Here is a 23,474-nt window from a genome sequence, read left to right on the forward strand (position 1 = left end):
CTCTAACCATTAACCGTATGTTCATCCTTATCCAGCAGATTTCTCCCAATGCAGGCTTGTCTTGATCTTGGAGCACAATTTGCTGTAATGTGAACTCATTCTATTAAATGACTTGCAAGGGGTGTTTGGTAAGCTGCTTCTTTTGTCTTTGCAGGGAGCCCAGAAAGGTGGTGCTACATCGAGGATCAACAGGCCTAGGCTTTAACATTGTTGGTGGTGAAGATGGGGAAGGAATTTTTATTTCCTTCATATTGGCAGGAGGCCCAGCTGACCTGAGCGGTGAACTAAGAAAAGGGGACAGGATTATTTCGGTACAGTGTCTATTTTGATTTGTCTTCCTGTTGGAAGTTTGAATGTTATTATCCTCCAATTGCTATGGTAGCTTTTCTTTGGTGTCTTTGGACTAACCAGCCCCCTCAGGCTGCTGAGTTTATTTCCCAGAGCCTTTATCAGCACTTCACTATCCTTCCCAAACCCATCAATGGGCTCACATTCACATCTATTAAAATCTCATTAATGATTTTAATAAACCTATAGAGATAGGCTTGCATGGAATTTTCTGTGTTCTTCGTGTGTTAAACAGAAAAATCCCATCAGAAAGTTTGTACCACGCATGTGTTGTGTGGATGTGTATGAGGATCTATGAAATATTTGTACCAGATCAATATTAGTCAATATTAAGTAGCTGCCTTCAATCTTTTTAATATAAAAATTTCCGCAAAATTATAGATAAAGTGAGATGGTCCCCACTAGAATTTAATGTTATGGACCAGCAGTGAACTGGATTATGAGCAAAACAATGGATATAAATAACAGCAATGTTAGATCCTGTATATTTTTAAAAATCTGATTTCAACTTCTCATGAAATTCAAGACTAAAAAATGTAAAAACCGTGTAAGTTTTGTTAAATGTGGATTTTGCTGATGGCTGGGCTTGAATAGTAATGAAACACCTAAAGCAGAAGGAAAATGTAGGGAAGTACTTTCACTGATGAACGCGCCCCCTTCTCCCCACCCACCACCAAAAATCTAAGTTTTTAAATAATTTCTTGGCTCTCTTGTAGGCGATGCACATGGTTTTAACCTTGCCTTTTCCCGTGCAGTTCTGACATTTCAGGTCTTTCCTTTTTGCAGAGTCATTCAACTGACATACCATATGGAATTGTTGAAGTAGGTAGTTCCTCAGATCAGCAACCTATCTGGTCCTGAATGTCAATTGAGAGGCATCCAAATTAAACAAAAAAATCAGTACAGGCTGTACGCACACAATATTCCCTTCCCACCAGTTTTCTCTCCCGCAGGCTTCAGATCCCTACTGGAGTATGGTTCAGCAAGCCTGGGCACACTTCCATATCTAGCCCATGTTTTAAATCTCAACATTGAATGTCAACATGTTATCCAATTGCCGAGCCTGATCATATCCTCGCTTGACAGTCACACATTTCTGAATCAGGAGCGGTAACGCTTGTCAATTTTCTGATCTCAAGGATGGAGTTGACTGGTGCCTTTAAGAGAAAAAAAAACTGCATATCCCACTTTGTGCTCTGCTGCTAGGAAACAAGTGAGTCAGAAAAGCATTTTGGGATCTTAAAAATCTGTCATATGTATAAGATAAATAACTTTTTTTCTCCTTTAAAAACCAGTTTAATTATATAATTGTAATGTAATTGATATGTGCTAGATTTTTTTTATTAATATGAAAGAACAGATACTTCCTGAAACATGAAAGAGTTAAAGGAATGAGGAAAGCTTCTGCGTGTTCACTTCAAAATGTAGACTGTCTTTGATGCAGGTGAATGGTATCGACCTGCGGAGTGCCACCCATGAGCAAGCTGCAGCAGCACTGAAAAATGCCGGGCAAGCCGTCACTATTGTAGCGCAATACAGGCCAGAAGGTGAGTATTTTGGATCAGTTAATCTGCATTTAAAGAACAAATCAGTATCTTTGCATTTATTTTTGTAAAGGTCAGTGTGCTACAGCTGCGTATTGGGAAAGTCTTGAGCACAATGTTAAAACAACTGAATTTGGAATTAGCTAGTTGCGTTTATCAAATGTCTCCTGATTCATATCTGTAGAATGTCCAATGACTGCGGTGTTTGTTTTCTGTTAGTTGCTAACAGACATGGTTGGAGTTTCAGTCTGTGTGTCTGCGATGGAGGTGTCCATTCCAAAGTATTAATTCTATATAAATTGTTTATGAATCATCCCTCAACAATCACATTTACTGCTGTGCAGCCATGTGGATTTTTAGTTGGTTGTTTATGTTTGTAGATTGTAAATTAATCTACATGTGGTAATGGTCTTTTTTTGCCTTTAAGTATCATATAAGTAATCAAGTATTATCCTGAGCTGCCAAGAAGGCAAACTGGAGAAAGAAAAATTACTGATTCTGGTCTGAAAAGCAGAAACAATGCATATTCACCCAGTTTATTCTGCCACCATTAAGCACCCAGCTACAAGTACAGTATTAACATCACCACACAGGGGAAAACAACCGTTTCTAAGAAGTTCATGCACTGTGTTTTCGAGCGATCTCCACTCATTAAGTTCCATATAACTGTCTTATTTTCACTAATGCCATCTTGGGTATGGGTGAACATTGTAAACATGATGTTGGATGCATTGAGAAAGCCTGACCTCTGCTTACTGAACAGAGGCATTTTTTTTTTTTTTTTTAGCACTTACAGACTGTGGAGTTCATAAAATCATAGAAATTTACAGCACAGAAGGAGGCCATTCGGCCCATCTTGTCCATGCCGGCTGAAAAAGAGCTATCCACCCTAAACCCACTTTCCAGCACTTGATCCATAGCCTTGTAGGTATCCAAGTACTTTTTAAATGTACTTGGATACTAAGTACTTTTTAAATGTGAGGTCTCTGTCTCTACCACCCTTTCAGGCAGTGAGTTCCAGACCCCCCACCACCCTCTGGGTGAAAAAAATTATCCTCAAATCCCCTCTAAACTTCCAACCAATTACTTTAAATCTATGCCCCCTGGTTATTGATCCTTCTGCTAAGGGAAATAGGTCCTTTCTATCCACTCTACCTAGGCCCCTCATAATTTTATACACCTCAATGAGGTCTCCCCTCAGCCTTCTCTGTTCCAAAGAAAACAATCCCAGTGTATCCAATCTTTCCTCATAGCTAAAATTCCCCAACCCAGGCAACATCCTCGTAAATCTCCTCTGCACCCCCTCTAGTGCAATCATATCCTTCCTGTAATGTGGTGACCAGAACTGCACGCAGTATTCTAGCTGCGGCCTAACTAGTGTTTTATATAGTTCAAGCATATAACCCCCCTGCTCTTAGATTCTATGCCTTGGCTAATAAAGGCAAGTATCCCGTATGCCTTCTTAACCACCTTATCTACCTGTCCTGCTACCTTCAGGGATCTGTGGACGTGCACTCCAAGTTCCCTCTGATCTTCTGCACTTCAGTGTCCTACCATTTATAGTGTATTCCTTTGCCTTGTTAGCCCTCCCCAAATGCATTACCTCACACTTCTCCAGATTCAATTCCATTTGCCACTGTTCTGCCCACCTGACCAGTCCATTGATATCTTCCTGCAATCTATAGCTTTCTTCTTCATTATCAAGCACACGGCCAATTTTTGTATCATCTGTAAACCTCTTAATCGTACTTCCTACATTCAAGTCCAAATAATTGATATATACCACAAAAAGCAAAGGACCCAGTACTAAGCCCTGCGGAACCCCACTGGAAACAGCCTTCCAGTCACGGAAACACCCTTTGACCATTACCCTTTGTTCCCTGCCTCTGAGCCATTTTTGGATCCAACTTGCCACTTTGCCTTGGATCCCGTGGGCTTTTACTTTCATGACCAGTCTGCCATGCGGGACCTTATCAAAAGCCTTGCTAAAATCCATATAGACTACATCAAACGCACTACCCTCATCGACCCTCCTTGTTACCTCCTCAAAAAATTCAATCATGTTAGTCAGACACGACCTTCCATTAACAAATCCATGCTGACTGTCCCTGATTAATCCGTTGAGGAAGATCATAGAAACATAGAAGATAGGAGCAGGAGTAGGCCATTCGGCCCTTCGAGCCTGCTCCGCCATTCAATGCGATCATGGCTGATCATCCAATTTCAGTACCCGGTCCCTGCTTTCTCCCCATACCCCTGGATCCCTTTAGCCTTAAGAAATATATCCAACTCGTCCTTGAATATATTTACTGAATTGGCTTCTACTGCCTTCTGTGGTAGAGAATTCCACAGGTTCACCACTCTCTGGGTGAAGAAATTCCTCCTCATTTCTGTCCTAAATGGCCTACCCCTTATACTTAGACTGTGACCCCTGGTTCTGGACTCCCCGACCATCGGGAACATCCTTCCTGCATCTAGTCTGTCCAGTCCTGTCAGAATTTTATAAGTTTCAATGAGATCCCCTCTCATTCTTCTAAACTCCAGTGAGTACAAGCCCAATCGTCTCAATCTCTCCTCATACGTCATTCCTGCCATCCCAGGTATCAGCCTGGTGAATCTTCGCTGAACTCCTTCCATGGCAAGAACATCCTTCCTCAGATAAGGCGACCAAAACTGCACACAATACTCAAGATGTGGTCTCACCAAGGCCCTGTACAACTGCAGCAAGACATCCTTGTTCTTGTACTCAAACCCTCGCTATGAAGGCCAACATACCATTTGCCTTCTAAACCGCCTGCTGCACCTGCATGCTTACCTTCAGCGACTGGTGCACAAGGATGCCCAGGTCTCGTTGCACTTCTCCTTCTCCCAATCTATTGCCATTCAGATAATCTGCTTTCCTGTTTTTGCCACCAAAGTGGATAACCTCACATTTATCCACGTTATACTGCATCTGCCATGCTTTTGCCCAATCACCCAACCTGTCCAAATCATCCTGGAGTTTCTCGGCATCCTCCTCACAGCACACACGCCCACCCAGCTTTGTGTCGTCTGCAAATTTGGAGATATTACACCTAGTTCCCTTGTCTAGATCATTAATATATATTGTGAATAGCTGGGATCCAAGGACCGATCCCTGCGGTACCCCACTAGTCACTGCCTGCCACTCGGAAAAAGACCCGTTTATTCCAACTCTTTGCTTTCTGTCTGCCAACCAGTTCTCTATCCAAGTCAATACCTTGCCCCCAATCCCATGTGCCTTAACTTTACACGCTAATCTCTTATGCGGGACCTTATCAAAAGCCTTCTGAAAGTCCAAATACACCACATCCACTGGTTCTCCCTTATCTATTTTACCAGTTACATCCTCAAAAAATTCCAGTAGATTAGTCGAGCCCGATTTACCTTTAGTAAATCCATGTTGACTTTGTCCGATCCTGTCACTGTTTTCCAAGTGCTCTGCTATTACATCTTTTCTTATGGACTCTAGCATTTTCCCCACCACCGATGTCAGGCTTACCGGTCTGTAATTCCCCGTTTTCTCTCTACTACCTTTTTTGAATAGTGGGGTAACATTAGCTACCCTCCAATCTCATGGGTACTGTTCCAGATTCCATCGAATGTTGGAAGATGATCAGCAATGCATCTACTATTTCTACCTGAAATTTGATGCAGCCAATTCCCACTTCGTGAATTGCAGCAGAAAATGCGAGGACCTGTGGAAATTCTTTCTAAAGACGCTAGTGTAGGAACTGGGGTTCCTAGCCGAAGAATTGAGATCGACTCAGAAAATCAAAAACAATAACATTTAATGAACAAATGAAGCTGTACAGGAAACTGTAAGATACAATGCAAATAGGTCTGGTCTGCTTGAAAGCCTCTCTGGAACTGCTAGCAGGTTCCGAGCTCAACTGCTAGCAGGTTCCGAGCTCTACTGCTAGAAGGTTCCGAGCTCTGACGTCATGACGTCATCACGCGGAGTACAGGAAAGAAGCCCTAGTACAACTAACAGATACATTAAAGGTGCAGCCCCCAGCTGTACTACATTGCTGTAAAAGGAATTATATACAATTGTCCGTAATCCTCTGGTGGTTCCGCCACATGCGCCCCCCCCCCCCCCCAGAATTGCTTTTTAACAGAGAAGGTAAGGCGAGAAGGGGGTCTGACGAGTCTGTCCGACCGACTGCGATACCCCGGCAGCTGGAATGGAGCGCTAGAAGACGAACTGGCCGTTGGCTGTGGTTGGGATGACGCCGCAGGCGGAGGAGAAGAGGAGGCCGGCTGTGGTCGACCCGGTGAGGCGGGCACTGGTGACTCAGCGGATGACTGTGGTTATACTGGACTGGCAGTCGACGGTGGACGACCACGACGAGGCGGCTGAGCGGTGACGACTGGTTCGCTCAGATCCAGATGCGCCGGTTTCAACCGGTCGATGGAGATGTGATCAGGCTTACCGCCGACGTCGACTGTGAAGGACTTGTCACCTGACGAGATGACGCGGAACGGGCCTGTGTAAGGCGGTTTGAGCGGGTTTTTGCGAGCATCCTGCCGAATGAACACGTATTCTGCGCTCTTCAAGATCCACCGGGACATGGGAGCGCTGCAGGTCACGATGCGACGTAGGCACTGGGATGAAATTCCTAGCCGCTTCCTGGTGGCTGACGAGCTGCTGAGCTGGGGACCAGGGTTCCGTGTGAGGAGGAAGAAAATCGCCAGGCACTGAGTGGTTGGCCGTAAACCAGCTCTGCTGAAGAAGAATGCAGGTCGTCCTTAGGCGCCGTGCGAAGACCTAGCAGCACCCAAGGGAGCCTGTCCACCCAACTAGGCCCACGGAGACTAGCACGCAGTGCGGCTTTAAGGGACCTGTGGAATCTTTCACACAGACCGTTCGCCTGTGGATGGTAGGCGGTGGTACGATGAAGCTTGGTGCCCAAACCTTGAGCTACGGCGTTCCAAAGCTCAGAGGTAAATTAAGGCCCCGGTCGGAGGAGATGTCAGCCGGTACCCCGAACCGAGCTACCCACGACGAGATGAAGGCTCTGGAGACGTCTGCCGCTGTGGTGGCAACCAAAGGAATTGCCTCTGGCCACCTGGTGGTGCGGTCTACCACGGTGAGGAGGTGAGTGTACCCGCGAGAGGAAGGGAGAGGACCAACCAGGTCCACGTGCACATGGTCGAATCGACGCTTCGGAACCGGAAAAGTGGCGACTGGGGCCTTAACATGGCGTTGTATCTTGGACTTCTGGCAACTCACGCAGGTATTGGTCCAGTCACGGACGTCGAGATGCATGCCCTTCCAGACGAATTTCTTTGCCATGAGTCGTTGTGACGCTCTCAGGCCAGGGTGTGACAACCCGTGGATAGTGTCAAAAATTCTCCTGCGCCATTCGACTGGAACGATTGGACGTGGGACACCCATCAAGATGTCACACAGGAGTGTGGTCCCTGCGGCCTGGAAACTGACATCAACCACTTGTAAGCTGGAAGGTGCAGTCCGGTATGCCTGCACTTCAGGGTCTGCCTTCTGTTCTTTTGCCAAACCAACATAGTCGACTCCCAGGTGTACTGCGTGGAGCTGGGCGCGGGAGAGACAATCCGCCACCAGGTTGTCTTTGCCCGAGACATGTTGTATGTCGGTTGTAAATTCAGATATGTACGTAAGATGACTTTGTTGCCGTGCCGACCATGGTTCCGCTGTCTTGGCCATCGCAAAAGTAAGTGGCTTGTGGTCTACAAAAGCCGTGAATGGCCGTCCTTCCAGTAGGAAGCGAAAATGGTGGATGGCCAGAAACAATGCCAACAACTCCCTATCAAAAGTACTATACTTGCGTTCGTTCTTTCCACTGCTCCTGTACTGCCCCGATGGCATAATCAGATGAGTCGGTGGTGCGCCCGGAAGGGGATGTGCCAACATGGTCGCAGCAGCCAAAGCGTTCTTAGTGTCGAGGAAAGTGTGGAGTGTGCACATTCTCCCTGTGTTTGCGTGGGTTTCCTCCGGGTGCTCCGGTTTCCTCCCACAGTCCAAAGATGTGCGGGTTAGGTTGATTGGCCATGATAAAAAAAATTGACCCTTAGTATTAGGGGGGATTAAATACGTGGGGTTACGGGGATAGGGCTTGGGTGGGATGGCTGTCGGTGTTGGGACCGGGTGCTAGGGTTTGGATGATCAGCCATGATCTCGTTGAATGGCAGAGCAGGCTCGAAGGGCCTACTCCTGCTCCTATCTTCTATGTTTCTATGTTTTCTATGAAAGCCTGGTCCATCTGGGGTGTCCAATCGATCGGGTCTTTGCCCGATTTACCTCTGAGGGCCTCGTACAAAGGTTGTATCAACAATGCCGACTTGGGGACGAACCGATGATAAAAATTGACCATTCCCAGAAATTCCTGGAGGGCCCTGAGGAAGAGGGAATGAGGTGACTGCTTCCACCTTCGTGGCCAGCGGGACGGCGCCTTCTGAGGTGATTCTGTGTCACAGAAAATCAATGCTGTGCAACCCAAACTGGCACTTGGCCGGGTTGATAATAAGGCCACGTTGGCTGAGACGAGAAAAAAGGGTACGCAAGTGCATAATGTGTTCTTTCGTGCTGTTACTGGCAATAAGGATGTCGTCTAGGTAGACGAAGATGAACGGCAGATCGCGCAACACGGAATCCATGAGACGTTGGAAGGCTTGTGCTGCATTCTTCAGCCCAAACAGCATACGAAGGAACTCAAAGAGCCCGAAAGGTGTGATGACGGCAGTTTTGGGGACGTCCTGAGGATGCACGGGCACTTGATGATAGCCTCGGACGAGGTCTATTTTGGATAAGATGGAATTCCCTGCCAGATGGGCCGAAAAATCCTGAATGTGAGGAATTGGGTACCGATCCGGTGTGGTAGCCTCATTCAGGCGTCTGTAGTCGCCGCATGGTCGCCATCTGCCGCCCGGCTTAGGAACAATGTGTAATGGCGAGGACCAAGGACTATTCGAACGTCGAATAATACCCAGGCGTTCCATTGTATGGAACTCCGCCTTGGCGGCCGCGAGTTTACCAGGTTCCAGCCTTCGAGCTCTCGCATAAACAGGGGATCCTGTCATGGTAATGTGGTGCGCCACACCGTGCCTCGCGACTGAAGAAGAAAATGTGGGCCTGGTGAGCTCCGGGAACTCGCTGAGAAGACGAGAGAACTCATTTGGAGATGGGACTGCACAGGCAACTGACCAAGACATCGCGGTGCTTCGGTGGCAGGGGACCGAGTGAAAAGTGGAGGCACTGATTAGCCAGCAGTGTCGGACGTCGACGAGAAACCCGTTTGCGCAGAAGAAATTTGCCCCCAGGATGGCCTGTGAGACTTTCGCCGTGATGAACTCCCAAACAAAACGTTGGCCACCAGAACTCAACTGGACCCTACGCTTTCCGAACGTGCGAATGGCCGCACCATTGGCTGCCTCGAGGGGGGGACCTTGACCGCCGGATTGAAGATCTAGCTTCGATGCTGGTAGGATACTGCACTGGGAGCCAGTATCACAGAGAAAACGTCGCCCTGACGGGGAGTCTGTAATGTATAGGAGTTTCCCTGCGGACCCGACGGCCATCGCAACTCCGGCGCGTCCCTTAGGCCTTATTGATCTTCTCTCAAACCGCTGGTTTGAGGTAGGTTTTTTTTTTGGTGATAAACTGCAGGGCGGATGGCAATTTCTGGCCTTCGTGCCGAAACGAGTGTGGTATGCACACCAGCCTGCAGGAGGAGTCGTCGGATTCGCTCTTGTGGGGGATGGGCGCCTCGTGGCTGCACAACATGGCTGTGTGCAGGAGCATATTTTATCCGCGTCTGCGGTGAGTTCAGCATAGTTTTGGCACTTCGTGGCTGTACAAGATTGTTGTGAGACGGTGAATATTTTATCCGCTTCCGCGGCGAGTTCAGCACAATCCGTGATCACGGAATTGGCCAAGGCCGTCTGTACTGGCTCTGGTAGTTGACAGAGAAACAGCTCACGGAACAGAAAACATTGCGATTCCGAGCCCAAAAGCGTGAGCATTTGACTCATGAGCTCTGAGGGTTTTGAGTCCCCGAGGCCGGGCATGGAGATGAGTCTGCGAGCGCGCTCCGACTTGGACAGACTGAAAATCTGCAGTGAACGTGCTTTTAAAGCTTCGTACTTGCCATCGTTCGGTGGACTTTCAAGGAGGCTGACGACCCGCGAGGCCGTGGCGCTGTCGAGGGCGGAGACCACGTAATAATAACGGGTCGAATCCGCTGCTACTCCCCGGATTGCAAATTGAGCTTCCGCCTGGAAAAACCACGCGGCCGGTTGTTGCTCCCAAAATTGCGGCAGTTTGAAGGTGACGGCGTTCATGTCCATGATGTAACTTCAACGAAAATTGTTCGAAGAAATCGGGGTCACCAATGTAGGAACTGGGGTTCCTAGCCGAAGAATTGCGATCGACTCAGAAAATCAAAAACAATAAAATTTAATGAACAAACGAAGCTGTACAGGAAACTGTAGGATACAATGCAAATAGGTCTGGTCTGCTTGAAAGCCTCTCTGGAAACTGCTAGAAGGTTCCAAGCTCAACTGCTAGCAGGTTCCGAGCTCTGACGTCATCACGTTCTTCCTGCCGTTGAGAGATCACGTGATGTCATGACGTCATCACGCGGAGTACAGGAAAGAAGCCCTAGTACAGTTAACAGATACATTAAAGGTGCAGCCCCCAGCTGTACTACATTGCTGTAAAAGGAATTATATACAATTGTCCGTAATCCTCTGGTGGTTCCGCCACACTAGGGTCTATCATCTGTGATATGTCACTGCCTGTAATTGTAGTTACCTAGCCACTAGCTTGTGGGTTTTTATTTATTTGTAATCCATTGTACCTGTTGCAGTGGTCTTGCATTTGCTGCTATTTAACAGCTTACCTAAATCATTTGAGAAACTTTGCTTTACTTTATATCTTTTTTGTCTTTTCTGCTTTGGAGCCTTTTTCCCCTGCTTTTTCAAATAATTTTGTTGAAAAAGCTTTTAAAAAATCACCTAATAATGTCTATGTAACATTCTCTCCTGAGAAGTTAAAAGGAAACGAAGTTGCTCTTAGAGGGGAAAATCCACTGTTCATATACAAACCATTAATGAGACACCAAGCTAGTTTTGGAATGGAGAAGTTCATACTTGATGAATTAAAAAAAATACTATTTTAACTCCTCCTCTAGTGAATTCAATGTTCGATGGCAGAAACAGCCTCAGAAGAAAGAGATTTTAAAATAACTGCTAACCCCAAATTATATGAAGTTTTTTTTTAAGTTTGCAATTGTCTGACTGTCCATCTGTTAGTTGGACTCACTATCCTTGCTTGTTTCAGCTGTGCCTGGGATTAATCATTAATCAAATGCCAGCCACTGTGGATATTTACATTGCATTACTGCCAATTTACCTTGATGGTTTGTAGCTGTGTACATTTTCTCTCCTCTCCAACTTAAATTGCTTTCCATAAACCATTCCCCATTTAGGCCCTGTCACAGCAGTGTATACTTGGACAAATGTATTTCCCTTTCTTCATGTGGTGAAACACCTTGGCACCACTCTCTGATGCAGAATACTACCTCAATGTAATGCATGTATCAATGATAACACGGCAAAGGATCTCTGACTCAGTCCACACAGCGGCTTTTTTTGGTAGGCATCCAGATACACAACACACTGCATGGGGTGAGGAAACTCTGAATTGGAATTAGTTCTGTTGTCATCTTCCCTGTAGTAACTCACTCAGTTCCTCAAGTTAAACACTGCCACAAGGCCTCACTAGTGAAATTGGATGTTTTGTGCTGATGAGAAAACTGAAGAAGCAGCTGCTCACCAAGTAACCTGTAACAACAAATGACCTGTTTAAGAATGGGCTTGATGATTAGAAGGATAATGATGGGCATAAAATATTATACTGAACATGAAGGGTCCTGTGCTGTTGGGACCATTGATGTGTCATCTTTGGAATGCAGCGGTCAAGCATGAATTGTGTGAGCTGTAAATATGGACTCAATCCCTGGAGTTTGACTCAATTATTGTTTGGGAGTGGAGAAATTCAATATAGCTTTTGCTTCTTGAAGGCGTTACCTGTGGATGGCTGGTTACCCCTCTCAGATTTTGTGGCAAGGCCACGTAAAGGCAAATTGTGTCTGGTCTGGGAGAGTAGGGTCTTGTTGGACTTAATGGCCTTTTTCTCATTCCATGCTTTACATTCTTCAAGCAATTAAAAATCTGTAGAGTGCCCCACAAAGCTGTGGTTCAGGGTCTTCCATTCCACTTTTATTAACAGAGGCTTTCCCTGGCTCCATGCCAACAGGAGAAATCTCACTTTCTAAAGCGACATGTAATAAAACTGGTGATTAACTTTGCTCAGGGCAAAATATTGATTTTAATATTACATGATCTTCAGCTGAGCAACATTGTTTTGAGGAGGGGGTTGAGGAATGGAAATGATTTATTAGCCTTGCCCAGCATGCTATCGAGGCCCACATGTGGCGAGCACTGAGTCGCATGCCGGGGAAAAATAAATATTAACTTGCACAGTCGGTTAAATTGTTTTTGTTTAATTGGAAATGGCATTTAGGTTTGTACTGCAGTTAAGACAGCTGTCTGCTCACACGAAAGGCACAGTGTAGCAACTCGGGGCCATCTGTTAAACACAGCTCAATCCTCAAAGCATTTACTTCATATTCAGCAGCTATGGACCAACCAAATACAGTGTTAGGCCTCTGTACAGTTGTGTGTATATAACAAATGTTTATAAAGGGGACATTTCCGTAAAATTCCCGTGTGTGTGCGCGCGCGCGCGCATGCTTAACATATTGGTAGACATTCAGCATATTCATTGTATCAATTACTTTAATTGCCCACTGTGTTTACAACACTGAGGCTGAAATGGTCATAAACAGAGTTTGTAATGCCAGTAAACTTGTACAAACTATCCCAAACCTAATGTTGAAGCATATGTCTAGAATTGTAATGCTGTGGCTGGGAGTTGCTCTGTGTTCGGCCAAAGGATTACACATCGTCTGTCTGTGCAATTTCAGTGTAATTGCCAGTATCAGCCACAACATCCAAAGTGCTGTCATAATTACAGTAAACTTGCGCAAAGTGCCCTGAACCAACTGCTGAGGAGTCGTGTGTAGGATTGGGGTGTTGTGGTTAGGACTCGCTCGGTGTTCAGCCGCAGCACTACAAGTACAGTACTTGCCAACTGTATGTGTGTCAGTCAGACTGAGTGAGTTCCACCCATAACACCGCAATCTCTGGTTGCACAGCAGTACTAATGATTTAATGATGCAATACTTGTATAGTATTGCAGACTGAAAAAATTCTGACGGCCATGTCCTCTGTTTATAGCTGACCGTTGATCATAATGGCCAGAGCGAGGCTACATAATCAGTATCCATGAGTAACATATGCTTCTGTTCATACCTGAAGTTACTTGGAAGGCATCCAGTTTAAGGAGCCATAAATCCTGTTAAAAGCGCCATATAAATGCAAGTTGTTGCTCCCAGTCTGTGGTATGTTAGTTTCAAATTGTGATACGCAAGTGGAGGAGGTTGGGTGGGCCAATCTGGCAACTTAGCATGATATTGTCACTTGTTAGTGGGAGATGTTCGGCTTTAATAAGAAGGCTCAGTGGAGCACTCTGTTGGTGTGCTAACACTTTGTGCTTTGGATTGCTGGCAAACCAGCTTCTGCCTGAGCTCTTGATGTTCACTTGACCATTCATCTGCCACCTAGTGTAATCCTTGCAGATAACAGAAAATAAATTCTTTCTGAATAATTTGTTGCAGGTGATTACAATGAGATTGGTTTTTAATATATATACACTGCAAATACAATCTCAAGCATTGTTGAGGTGTGCAATTAAAAAAAAATAGTTGGTGGTTACAACTATATTACTGGTGTTTCCTTAATATCTACAAGCTACGTTTATGCTAGGGAGCAAAAATGTGTGCTCTCGTTTTCACTTGCTCTCTCACCCCCTCTCCCTTCTCCTACACCATCAATTTGGACTAGTAACCATATACAGTAAGTATTATACAGTACTGTCTATTTTTAATTCAAAGTTGCCAATTCACATTAGTACTAAAAAAAAAGGAATTATCAGAAATTCCTACTTTGCTGTATTATTTTTGTTGCTTATTTCAAATTCATAGAATGATAGAGCACAGAAGGAGCCCATTCGGCCTATCGTGCCTGTGCCGGCTCTTTGAAAGAGCTATCCGAATTATTGAACACTTTTAAAGCGTAAAAATGACTGAATTGCCAGGAGTAGATTATATATCACAACAACAACTTGTATTTATATAGCACCATAAATGTAGTAAAACATCCCAAGGCACTTCACAGGAGTATTATAAGTCAAAAAATTTGACACCAAGCAACATGAGAAATTCGAGCACATGCTTAAAAGCTTGGTCAAAGAGGTAGGTTTTAAGGAGGAAAGAAAGGCAGAGAGGTTTAGCAGGGAATCCCAGAGCTTATGGCCTAGGTAACAGAAGGCACGGCCACTAGTTGAATGATAATAATCAGGGATGCTCAAGAGGGCAGAATTAGAGGAGTGCAGATATCTCGAGGGGGGGGATTGTTGGGTGTTGTGGGGCTGCAGGAGATTACAGAGCTAGGGAGGAGCGAGACCATGGAGGGATTTGAAATCAAGGATGAGAATTTTGAAATCGAGGCATTGCTTAACCGGGAGCCAATGTAGGTCAGTGACCACAGGGGTGATGGCTGAACGGGACTTGGTGCAGGTTAGGACACAGGTGGCTGAGTTTTGGATGACCTCAAATAGGAGGGGGCCAAGAATAGATCCTTGGTGGACACCAGAGGTAATGATGCGGGAGCAGGAAGCGAAGCCATTGCAGGTGATCTTCTGGCTACAATTAGATAGAGAAGAATGGAACCAGGCGAGAACATAAGAAATAGGCGCAGGAGTAGGCCATTTGGCCCTTCGAGCCTGTTCCACCATTCAATAAGATCATGGCTGATCTTCTACCTCATCTCCACTTTCCTGCGCTATCCCCATATCCCTCGATTCCCATAATATTCATAAAACTATTGATCTCTGTCTTGAATATACTCAACGACTGAGCCACCACAGCCCTCTGAGGTAGAGAATTCCAAAGATTCACCACCCTTTGGGTGAAGAAATTTCTCCTCATCTCAGTCCTAAATGGCCGACCCCTTATTCTGAGACTGGTTCTAGACACCCCAGCCAGGGGAAACATCCTCCCTGCATCTACCTTGTCAAGCCCTGTAAGAATTTTGTATGTTTCAATGAGATCATCTCTCATTCTTCTAAACTCTAGAGAATATAGGCCGAGTCTACTCAATCTGTCCTCTGGACAATCCTCCCATCCCAGGAACCAGTCTGGTTAACCTTCGTTGCACTCCCTCTATGGCAAGTATATCCTTCCTTGGGTAAGGAGACCAAAACTGTACACAATACTCCAGGTGTGGTCTCACCAAGGCCCTATATAATTGCAGTAAGACGTCTTTACTCTTATACTCAAGTCCTCTTGTAATAAAGGCCAACCTTCCATTTGCTTTCCTACTTGCTTGCTGTACCTGCATGTTAACTTTCAGTGATGTGTGTACAAGGATACCCAGGTCCCTCAGAACACCAACATTTCCCAATCTCTCACCATTTAAAAAAAAAAAAATACCCTGCTTTTCTATTTTCCCTACCAAAGTGGATAACTTCACATTTCTCCACATTATATTCCATTTGCCATGTTCTTGCCCACTCACTTAGCCTGTCTATATCCCCTTGGAGCTTCCTTGTATCCTCCTCACAACTTACATTCCCACCGAGCTTTGTATCATCAGCAAACTTGCATATACCCTGTATCACATTTGGTCCCCTCATCCAAATCATTGACATAGATTGTGAATAGCTGAGGCCCAAGCACTGATCCTTGTGGTACCCCACTAGTTACAGCCTGCAAACCCAAAAATGACCCGTTTATTCCTACTCTCTTTTTTGTCCGTTAACCAATCCTCAATCTATGCCAGTATATTACCCCCAATCCCATGAGCCCTAATTTTGTTTAATAACCTCTTGTGTGGCACCTTATCGAATGCCTTCTGAAAATCCAAATACACCACATCCGCTGGTTCTTCCTCCATCTATTCTGCTGGTTACAACCTCAAAAAACTTTAATAGATTTGTCAAACACAATTTCCCTTTCATAAATCTGCGTTGACTCTGCCCAATCCTATTATTATTTTCCAAGTGCCCTGTTACCATGTCCTTAATAGATTCTAGCATTCTCCCTACTACTGATGTCAGGCTAACTGGTCTGTCGTTCCCCGTTTCCTCTCTCCCTCCTTTCTTAAATAGTGGGGTTACATTTGCTACCTTCCAATCTGTGGGAACCATTCTAGAATCTATGGAATTTTGGAAAATGACAACCAATGTATCCACTATCTCTATAGACAACTCTTTCAAAACCTAGGATGTTGGCCATCTGGTCCAGGGGATTTATTGGCTTTCAGTCCCATTATTTTCTCCGATACTACTTTTTTACTAATTTCTTTCAGTTCCTCATTCTTGCAAGACCCTTGGTTCTCTACTATTTCTGGGAAGTTTTTTGTGTCTTCTTCCATGAAGACAGACACAAAGTATTTGTTTAATTTCTCTGCCATTTCCTTATTCCCCATTACAGGAAACTTTGTGATATCCGGCACCGAGGGGACCGAGCTGTTGCCGATCTATCAAAACTGCCGGACATACAAAGTTAATGTTGAAGCATACGGAGGTTTTCATCTCCGTATCTGACAACAAACACTGTTGCTTAGCAACAGCTTCTAAACAGTCGGCTGAAGCTGTTGCCATAGCTACAGACCTTGCAGTGCCTGACTGGGGGGAAAAAAAGCAACGAGAACTAAAAAAAACTTATAGAAAACGGCTCCTGATTTTTGTCGTTAGATCGAGTATTCTGGACATATAACCTCCGGATAAACCAAAGTTTCCTGTATAATTTCTCCTGTCACAGCCTGTAAGGGAACCACATTTACTTTCACTAATCTTTTCCTTTTTACATACCTATAGAAGCTTTTACTGTCTGTTTTTATGTCTCTCTCTAGTTTACTCTCATATTCTATTTTCCCTTTATCAATTTCTTGGTCCTCCTTTGCTGAATTATAAAATCCTCCCAATCCTCAGGCTTACTACTCTTTTTGGCAACATTATAAACCTCTTCCTTTGATCTAATACTATCTTTAACTTCTCTTGTTAGCCACAGTTGGACCACTTCTCCTGTGGGGTTTTTGTGCCTTAAAGGAATGTATATTTGTTGTAAATTATGTATTAATTCTTTAAATGTTAGCCATTGCTCATCCCCTGTCACACCTTTTAATGTAAGAAGTCACACAACACCAGGTTATAGTCCAACAACTTTATTTGAAATCACAAGCTTTCGGAGCGCTGCTCCTTCTTCAGGTGAAGAAGGAGCAGCGCTCCGAAAGCTTGTGATTTCAAATAAAGCTGTTGGACTATAACCTGGTGTTGTGTGACTTCTTACATTTGTCCACCCCAGTCCAACTCCGGCATCTCCACACCACACCTTTTAATGTAGGTTCCCAATTTACGTTAGCCAACTCGCCCCCCTGTACCTACGTACAGGAAACTCTTTTTTATCCGGGACCGGCGTGGTGCCGGTTGATCAAAAAGTCCGGATTACAGAGAGGTATACTTACCAAGGTACGAGAGCCCCGTACACGGCCACAGTTGCAGGAGCCCCGGTTACGCGGCACTTGTGCAGGAGCCCCGGTTACACGGCCACAGATCCAGGAGTCCCTGTTGCACAGCCATAGGTGCAGGAACCCCGGTTACACGGTCACAGATCCAGGAACCCCGGTTACATGGCCACTAATATATAGTAAAACTTAGCTGGACCTACTCCTGAATTTTGCCGGTTAAGAGAGATTTCCGGATATTTAGGTGCCGGTCAAAAGAGAGTTTCCTGTTGTTTACTTTGTTTAGATTTAAGACCCTAGTCTCGGATTTAACTAAGTCACTTTCAAACTCAATATAACATTCTATCATATTATTGTCACTCTTCCCTAAAGGCCCCTTTACTACAAGGTTATTAATTAACCCTTTCTCGTTGCACAATACTAGATCTAAAATAGCCTGTTCCCTAGTTGGTTCCTCAACATACTGATCGAGAAAACTATCTTGCAGACATTCCATGAATTCGTCCTTCACACTATTACTGCAAACTTGGTTTGCCCAGTCTAAATGTAGATTAAAAAGGCCCCCATGATTACTGTACTACAAGTGCGAGTGCAGTCCCACCCAGCTGGACGACGGTGGAGAGGCGCTGGAGATGGATGGAGTGGTCAGCCGTGTCAAAGGCTGCAAACAAGTCGAGAAGGATGCGGATGGATAGTTTGCCTTTGTCACAGTCACAAACGATGTCATTTGTGACTTAGATGAGAGCTGTTTTGGTACTGTGGCAGGGGCGGAAACCTGATTGGAGGGATTCAAACATGGAGTTGTGGGAAAGATGGGAATAAATGTTCCTTTGCTTAGTACGCATTGATCATCTGCTGCTAGAGGACAGGGTTTAAAGTGAATTTCTAAATGTGTGTATTTTAAATAAAAACTCCTTGAAGCGAATGCAAAAGATTTAACGTTGTCCTGGGCTAAAATTCCTTGGTGTTTAAAAGTGCAGCCATTTTGTTGATACCTGCTCTCAAATGGTGTTAAAGCTGCTGTTTTTCTAGGCTGAGTTGAAGAAAATCTTCAAGCCTCAAAGCAAAGTAAGTCTTATGTGTCAGAATAGGGCGATTAAATATAATCATCATAGCCTAGACTGAAATAAGTACTGTTTTTATAGCCACTGTCAGCAGTGATTTTGTTTGTGTGCCATTGGGATATTTTGTCATCCAATTTTAGAGCATCATCTTGTAATCTTTTATTCATTCAATATTTATTGAAACTGGAAACACTGCACAACAGTTAAAGAATATCCTTTTATATTAATAAAATCTTACCATTCCTTTCACCTCCCCACCCCGGCCCCAAAAAATAATTCCAACCAACAGTATGTATTATCCAGGATCTTATGGTTCCAAATTGACTCTCTTCAACCCCAAGTCATGGCCTGGAGTTGCTCAAAGACGCACACAGACACTCTAGCCTGTGAGGAAAACCCAAGTGCAGGACTTTCATGGGTAATGAAATGGACTGTTTTACAGAACACCAAATGGTACTCTTGAGTATATTCATTTGAAAAAAACATAAAAACAATACGTTCTCCCTAGACTCCTTCCATTTTGTGTTTCATAGATGTTTCTATAAAGAATAAATATAAGTAATCTTTGATCAGAAACAACTTGTGTTTATTGGTGCTCCTTATGCAAAAGAATATCTGCAAGCTCTTTCTAAGGTAGAGAAGTGCACAGCAAGAAGGTATGAAGTAATTTAGTGACAATGTAGAGATGAGACCAGCATTGTTCCCGAGGTAGAATAGAATATTCAGCTCTGAATGGTGAGGCTGGCACCACTAGGCTCAGTGTAAGTAAATAGCCAACGTTAAGCTGTGGGAAGTTCTGATCATCCAAGACTTGATTTCAGGTAGCAGCCATTAATCGTACCTGAATGGTCAAGGGGATACAGTAACTACAACGTAAAACTAAAACATCAAATCAGAGCTGTTTATAAAATATATTAGATAAAACAGTGCAGGTACAGAAATGAAGACGTGATAGTTACAATACATGATGCACAGACACGCCAAGCTCTTGCTGATTTGACAAAGTAATGAGCTCACGTGTCTAAATAACGCAAACCTGTTGCAATCTCGATTATAAACTCCATACAGCAAAGCAACAACCGTAGAATGTTTTCCTGTCTGCCAATAAAGCAAATCTGGTTTCTCGTTTCACATCACAGTGGCTCACAAGGGCATTACCATTGATTGTTGTCGACTCCACTGCCAATATCCAGATACAATATCGTTAATGGAGACTGTAGCCTGCAGCCAAAGCAGTTGCAGATTTTGAGTGGCGATGAAAAACAGCTTCAGTTTTGTGGTTGAATTTTTTGATGTCGTCTGTGTACTTGTTGCTGCCTTGTAATGTTGTAGAATGTAAATTTATGGTTTAGAAACCAAAGGCATGCTAAATATGTGATGCATCCAAAAATAATTTATTTGTAATGCAGTGAACTTAATTACAGTTTTGTATTTATCCAGAACCTGTGTATGTGAATTGCATTAAAGGATTAGAATTCCATAAAACAGGTGCATGCAAAGGGATTTGATCCACTGAGGCTGTCTAATGGGAGTGAATAGAAACATAGAAGATAGGAGCAGGAGTAGGCTATTCGGCCCCTTGAGCCTGCTCCGCCATTTAATGAGACCATGGCTGATCATCCAAATTCAGTACCCTGTCCCTGCTTTCTCCCCATATCCCTTGATCCCTTTAGCCTTAACAAATATATCTAACTCCTTCTTGAATATATTTAATGAATTTGGCCTCAACTGCCTTTTTTGGTAGAGAATTTCACAGGTTCACCACTCTGGGTGAAGAAATTCCACCTCATCTCTGTCCTAAATGGCTTACCCCCTATCTTTAGACTGTGACCCCTGGTTCTGGACTCCCCCACCATCGGGAACATCCTTCCTGCATCTAGTCTGTCTCGTCCTGTTAGAATTTTATAAGTTTCAATGAGATCCCCTCTCATTCTTCTAAACTCCAGCGAATATAAGCCCAATCGACCCAATCTCTACTCATACGTCATTCCTGCCATCCCAGTTATCAGTCTGGTGAATCTTCGCTACACTCCCTCCATGGCAAGAACATCCTTCCTCAGATAAGGCGACCAAAACTGCACACAATACTCAAGGTGTGGTCTCACCAAGGCCCTGTACAACTGCAGCAAGACATCCTTGCTCCTGTACTCGAATCCTCTCGCTACGAAGGCCAACATACCATTTGCCTTCTTAACCACCTGCATGCTTACCTTCAGTGACTGGTGCACAAGGACACCCAGGTCTCGTTGCACTTCCCCTCCTCCCAATCTATTGCCGTTCAGATAATCTGCCTTCCTGTTTTTGCCACCAAAGTGGATAAACTCGCATTTATCCACATTGGGTGATTATACTGCATCTGCCCAATCTGTCCAAATCATCCTGGAGTTTCTCAGCATCCTCCTCACAGCACACATGCCCACCCAGCTTTGTGTCGTCTGCAAACTTGGAGATATTACATCTAGTTCCCTCGTCTAGATCATTAATATATATTAATAGGCAGAGAATAAGTCTGTTGAGATTCTGTTTATATAAGATGAGACAATTTGAGTGACATTTTGCTCATCAGTGCAGCGTGTAATTGTGAACTTGATCAGACTTGTGCAAGAGTTTCATGCTTGCTGACCTAGGTAATTTAACATACTTCAATCCAATGTCCTTTTAAATAATGCTGGCATTTTATTACTTGATGTGGGCAAATCCCAGGCGCAAATTCACCACCTCCTTCTCTGTGGTTAAAGTTAGAACATCGAGCATATTTTATTAGTTTTAAATTGTGTTTTCGATTATTTAGACATCATAAGATGGCATTGTGCAAGTCACAGCCCAGGGGCCAAGTTCTGCCTGCGGTTTCATTTGCTTTGCGCATTTTTCATTGCTCACAAAAAGAATGAGAAAATAATTAATTAGCATGATGAAGACTTTCTGCCTGAGCTTTGTAAACTTCCGGGCTCTAAGGACTAAAAAAGATTGCTTCTTCATGACCTGCACATCAAAACCAAATGTAACTTGTCAAATTTGCTGACGGCAACAAAATCGGAAGAGCAGTAGAGACGGAAGATGCTCCAAAAGATTTACAGAAGGATTTAGGTTGGTTACGTAATTGGGCAATTAAATTTAACATTGATAAATGTAGCCTATTTCGCATTGGTCAAAAAAGTGCGCACCATAAGTACACAATAATTGGAATGTGCAGGAAGAGGGTGACATCAAAAAGGGCTTAGGAATGATGCTTGATTAATTGCTTTCAATGTCGGCAATGAAACAAATGCTGGGATATAGATAGTCAAATAGAATGCTGAGATATATATATAGTCAGAACTGTAGAGTATATGTCTCCAGTGGTTGTGCACTAAAGAGCAGAAAGACTGCCAAATGTTATGGGGCATGGGCTATAGTGAAAGATTAGAACAACTCCGGCTTCACAGCCTAGATAAAAGGAGGTTGGGGTAGGAACCTCTCTCTTTTGAGGTATATACAATATTAAATGGTATAATAAAGTAAACCCAAAATTGTACTTTAATTGAGTCAAGTAAGGAAGGCCCGAGCGCGCATATTTGAAACAGATACTGGGAAGAATTCCCTTACTTAGAGGATTCGCTACCAGATCTAGTAACAGGGAATGAGCCAGAGCAGATAAGAAAAGTAAAGATAGGGGAACATTTTAGTAGGAAGAATGAAGAGAGACCTTGCACACTAAATGGTACAATTTTAAAGGGGGTGCACAAATCTTTGAAGGTGGCAGGACAGGTTAACAAAGCGATTAATAAAGCATATGGGATCCTGGGCTTTATAAATAGAGGCATAGAGGACAAAAGCCAGGAAGTTATGCTAAACACTAGTTTGGCTCCAACTGGAGTATTGTGACCAATTCTGGGCACCACACTTTAGGAAGGATGTGAAGGCCTTAGAGAGGGTACAGAAGAGATTTACTAGAATGGTTCCAGGGATGAGGGAATACAATTACATGGAGAGACTAGAGAAGCTGGGGTTGTTCTTGGAGCAGAGAAGGCCAAGAGGAGATTTGATAGAGGTGTTCAAAATTATGAAAGGTTTAGATAGAGTAAATAAAATGGAACTATTTCCAATTACTGAAGGGTCGATAATGAGAGGACGCAGATTAAGGTGATTGGCAAAAGAACCAGAGGCGACATGAGGGAAAACGTTTTTACGCAGCGAGTGGTTAGGATTTGGAATGCACTGCCTGATAGGGTGGTGGAGGCAGATTCAATAGTAGCCTTCAAAAGGGAATTGAATAAATACTTGAAGGAAAAATTGCAGGGATATGGGGAAAGAGCGGGGCAGTGGGACTTACTGGATTGCTCGATGAAAGACTCGATGGGCTGAATGGCCTCCTGTGCTGTATGATTCTAATGCCCACCACTACCTTCTCAGGGTAACTGTGCAACAGGGTTGAGCGATTAATAAGGCCTTGCCAGTGTCACCCACATCCCGAGAACACATAATTAAAACTTTTACTAAGTGTCAGCCATGGTTCAGTGGGTAGCACTCTTGCCTCTGAGTCAGAAGGTTGTCGGTTTAAGCCCCACTCCAGAGACTTAAGCACAAAAATCTACACTGACACTCCAGTCCAGTGGTCCGGGAGCTGCACTGTCAGAGGTGCCATCTTTCGGATGAGATGTAAACCAAGACCTCATCTGCTCTCTCAGGTGGACGTAAACGATCTCGTGGCACTATTATCCCCGGTGTCCTGGCCAATATTTATCCCTTAATCAACATAACAAAAACAGATTATTTGGTCATTATCACATTGTTGTTTGTGGGAGCTTGTTGCTGCCGCGTTTCCTAC

The 23,474-nt window shown here is 44.2% G+C and overlaps 1 protein-coding gene across 25 annotated transcripts in view; it reads left to right on the forward strand.

Moving 5' to 3' along the window:
* LOC147115607 (disks large homolog 1) overlaps window positions 1–23,474 on the forward strand; it is a 439,472-nt gene that overhangs the window by 355,934 nt on the left and 60,064 nt on the right. For all 25 annotated transcript variants that reach the window (XR_015078647.1, XM_085989989.1, XM_085989992.1 and 22 more), the window contains 2 exons: window positions 155–311; window positions 1,793–1,895. Coding sequence is in view for 24 of the 25 variants with exons in the window: in XM_085989989.1 (XP_085846115.1) it covers window positions 155–311; window positions 1,793–1,895 (260 nt within the window). In the remaining variant the exon portion in view is untranslated. The remainder of the gene's footprint in view (window positions 1–154; window positions 312–1,792; window positions 1,896–23,474) is intronic.

Source organism: Somniosus microcephalus, chromosome 6 (assembly GCF_052327205.1).
Source record: "Somniosus microcephalus isolate GS21.2 chromosome 6, FLI_Smic_1.0, whole genome shotgun sequence".
Lineage (NCBI taxonomy): Eukaryota > Metazoa > Chordata > Chondrichthyes > Squaliformes > Somniosidae > Somniosus > Somniosus microcephalus.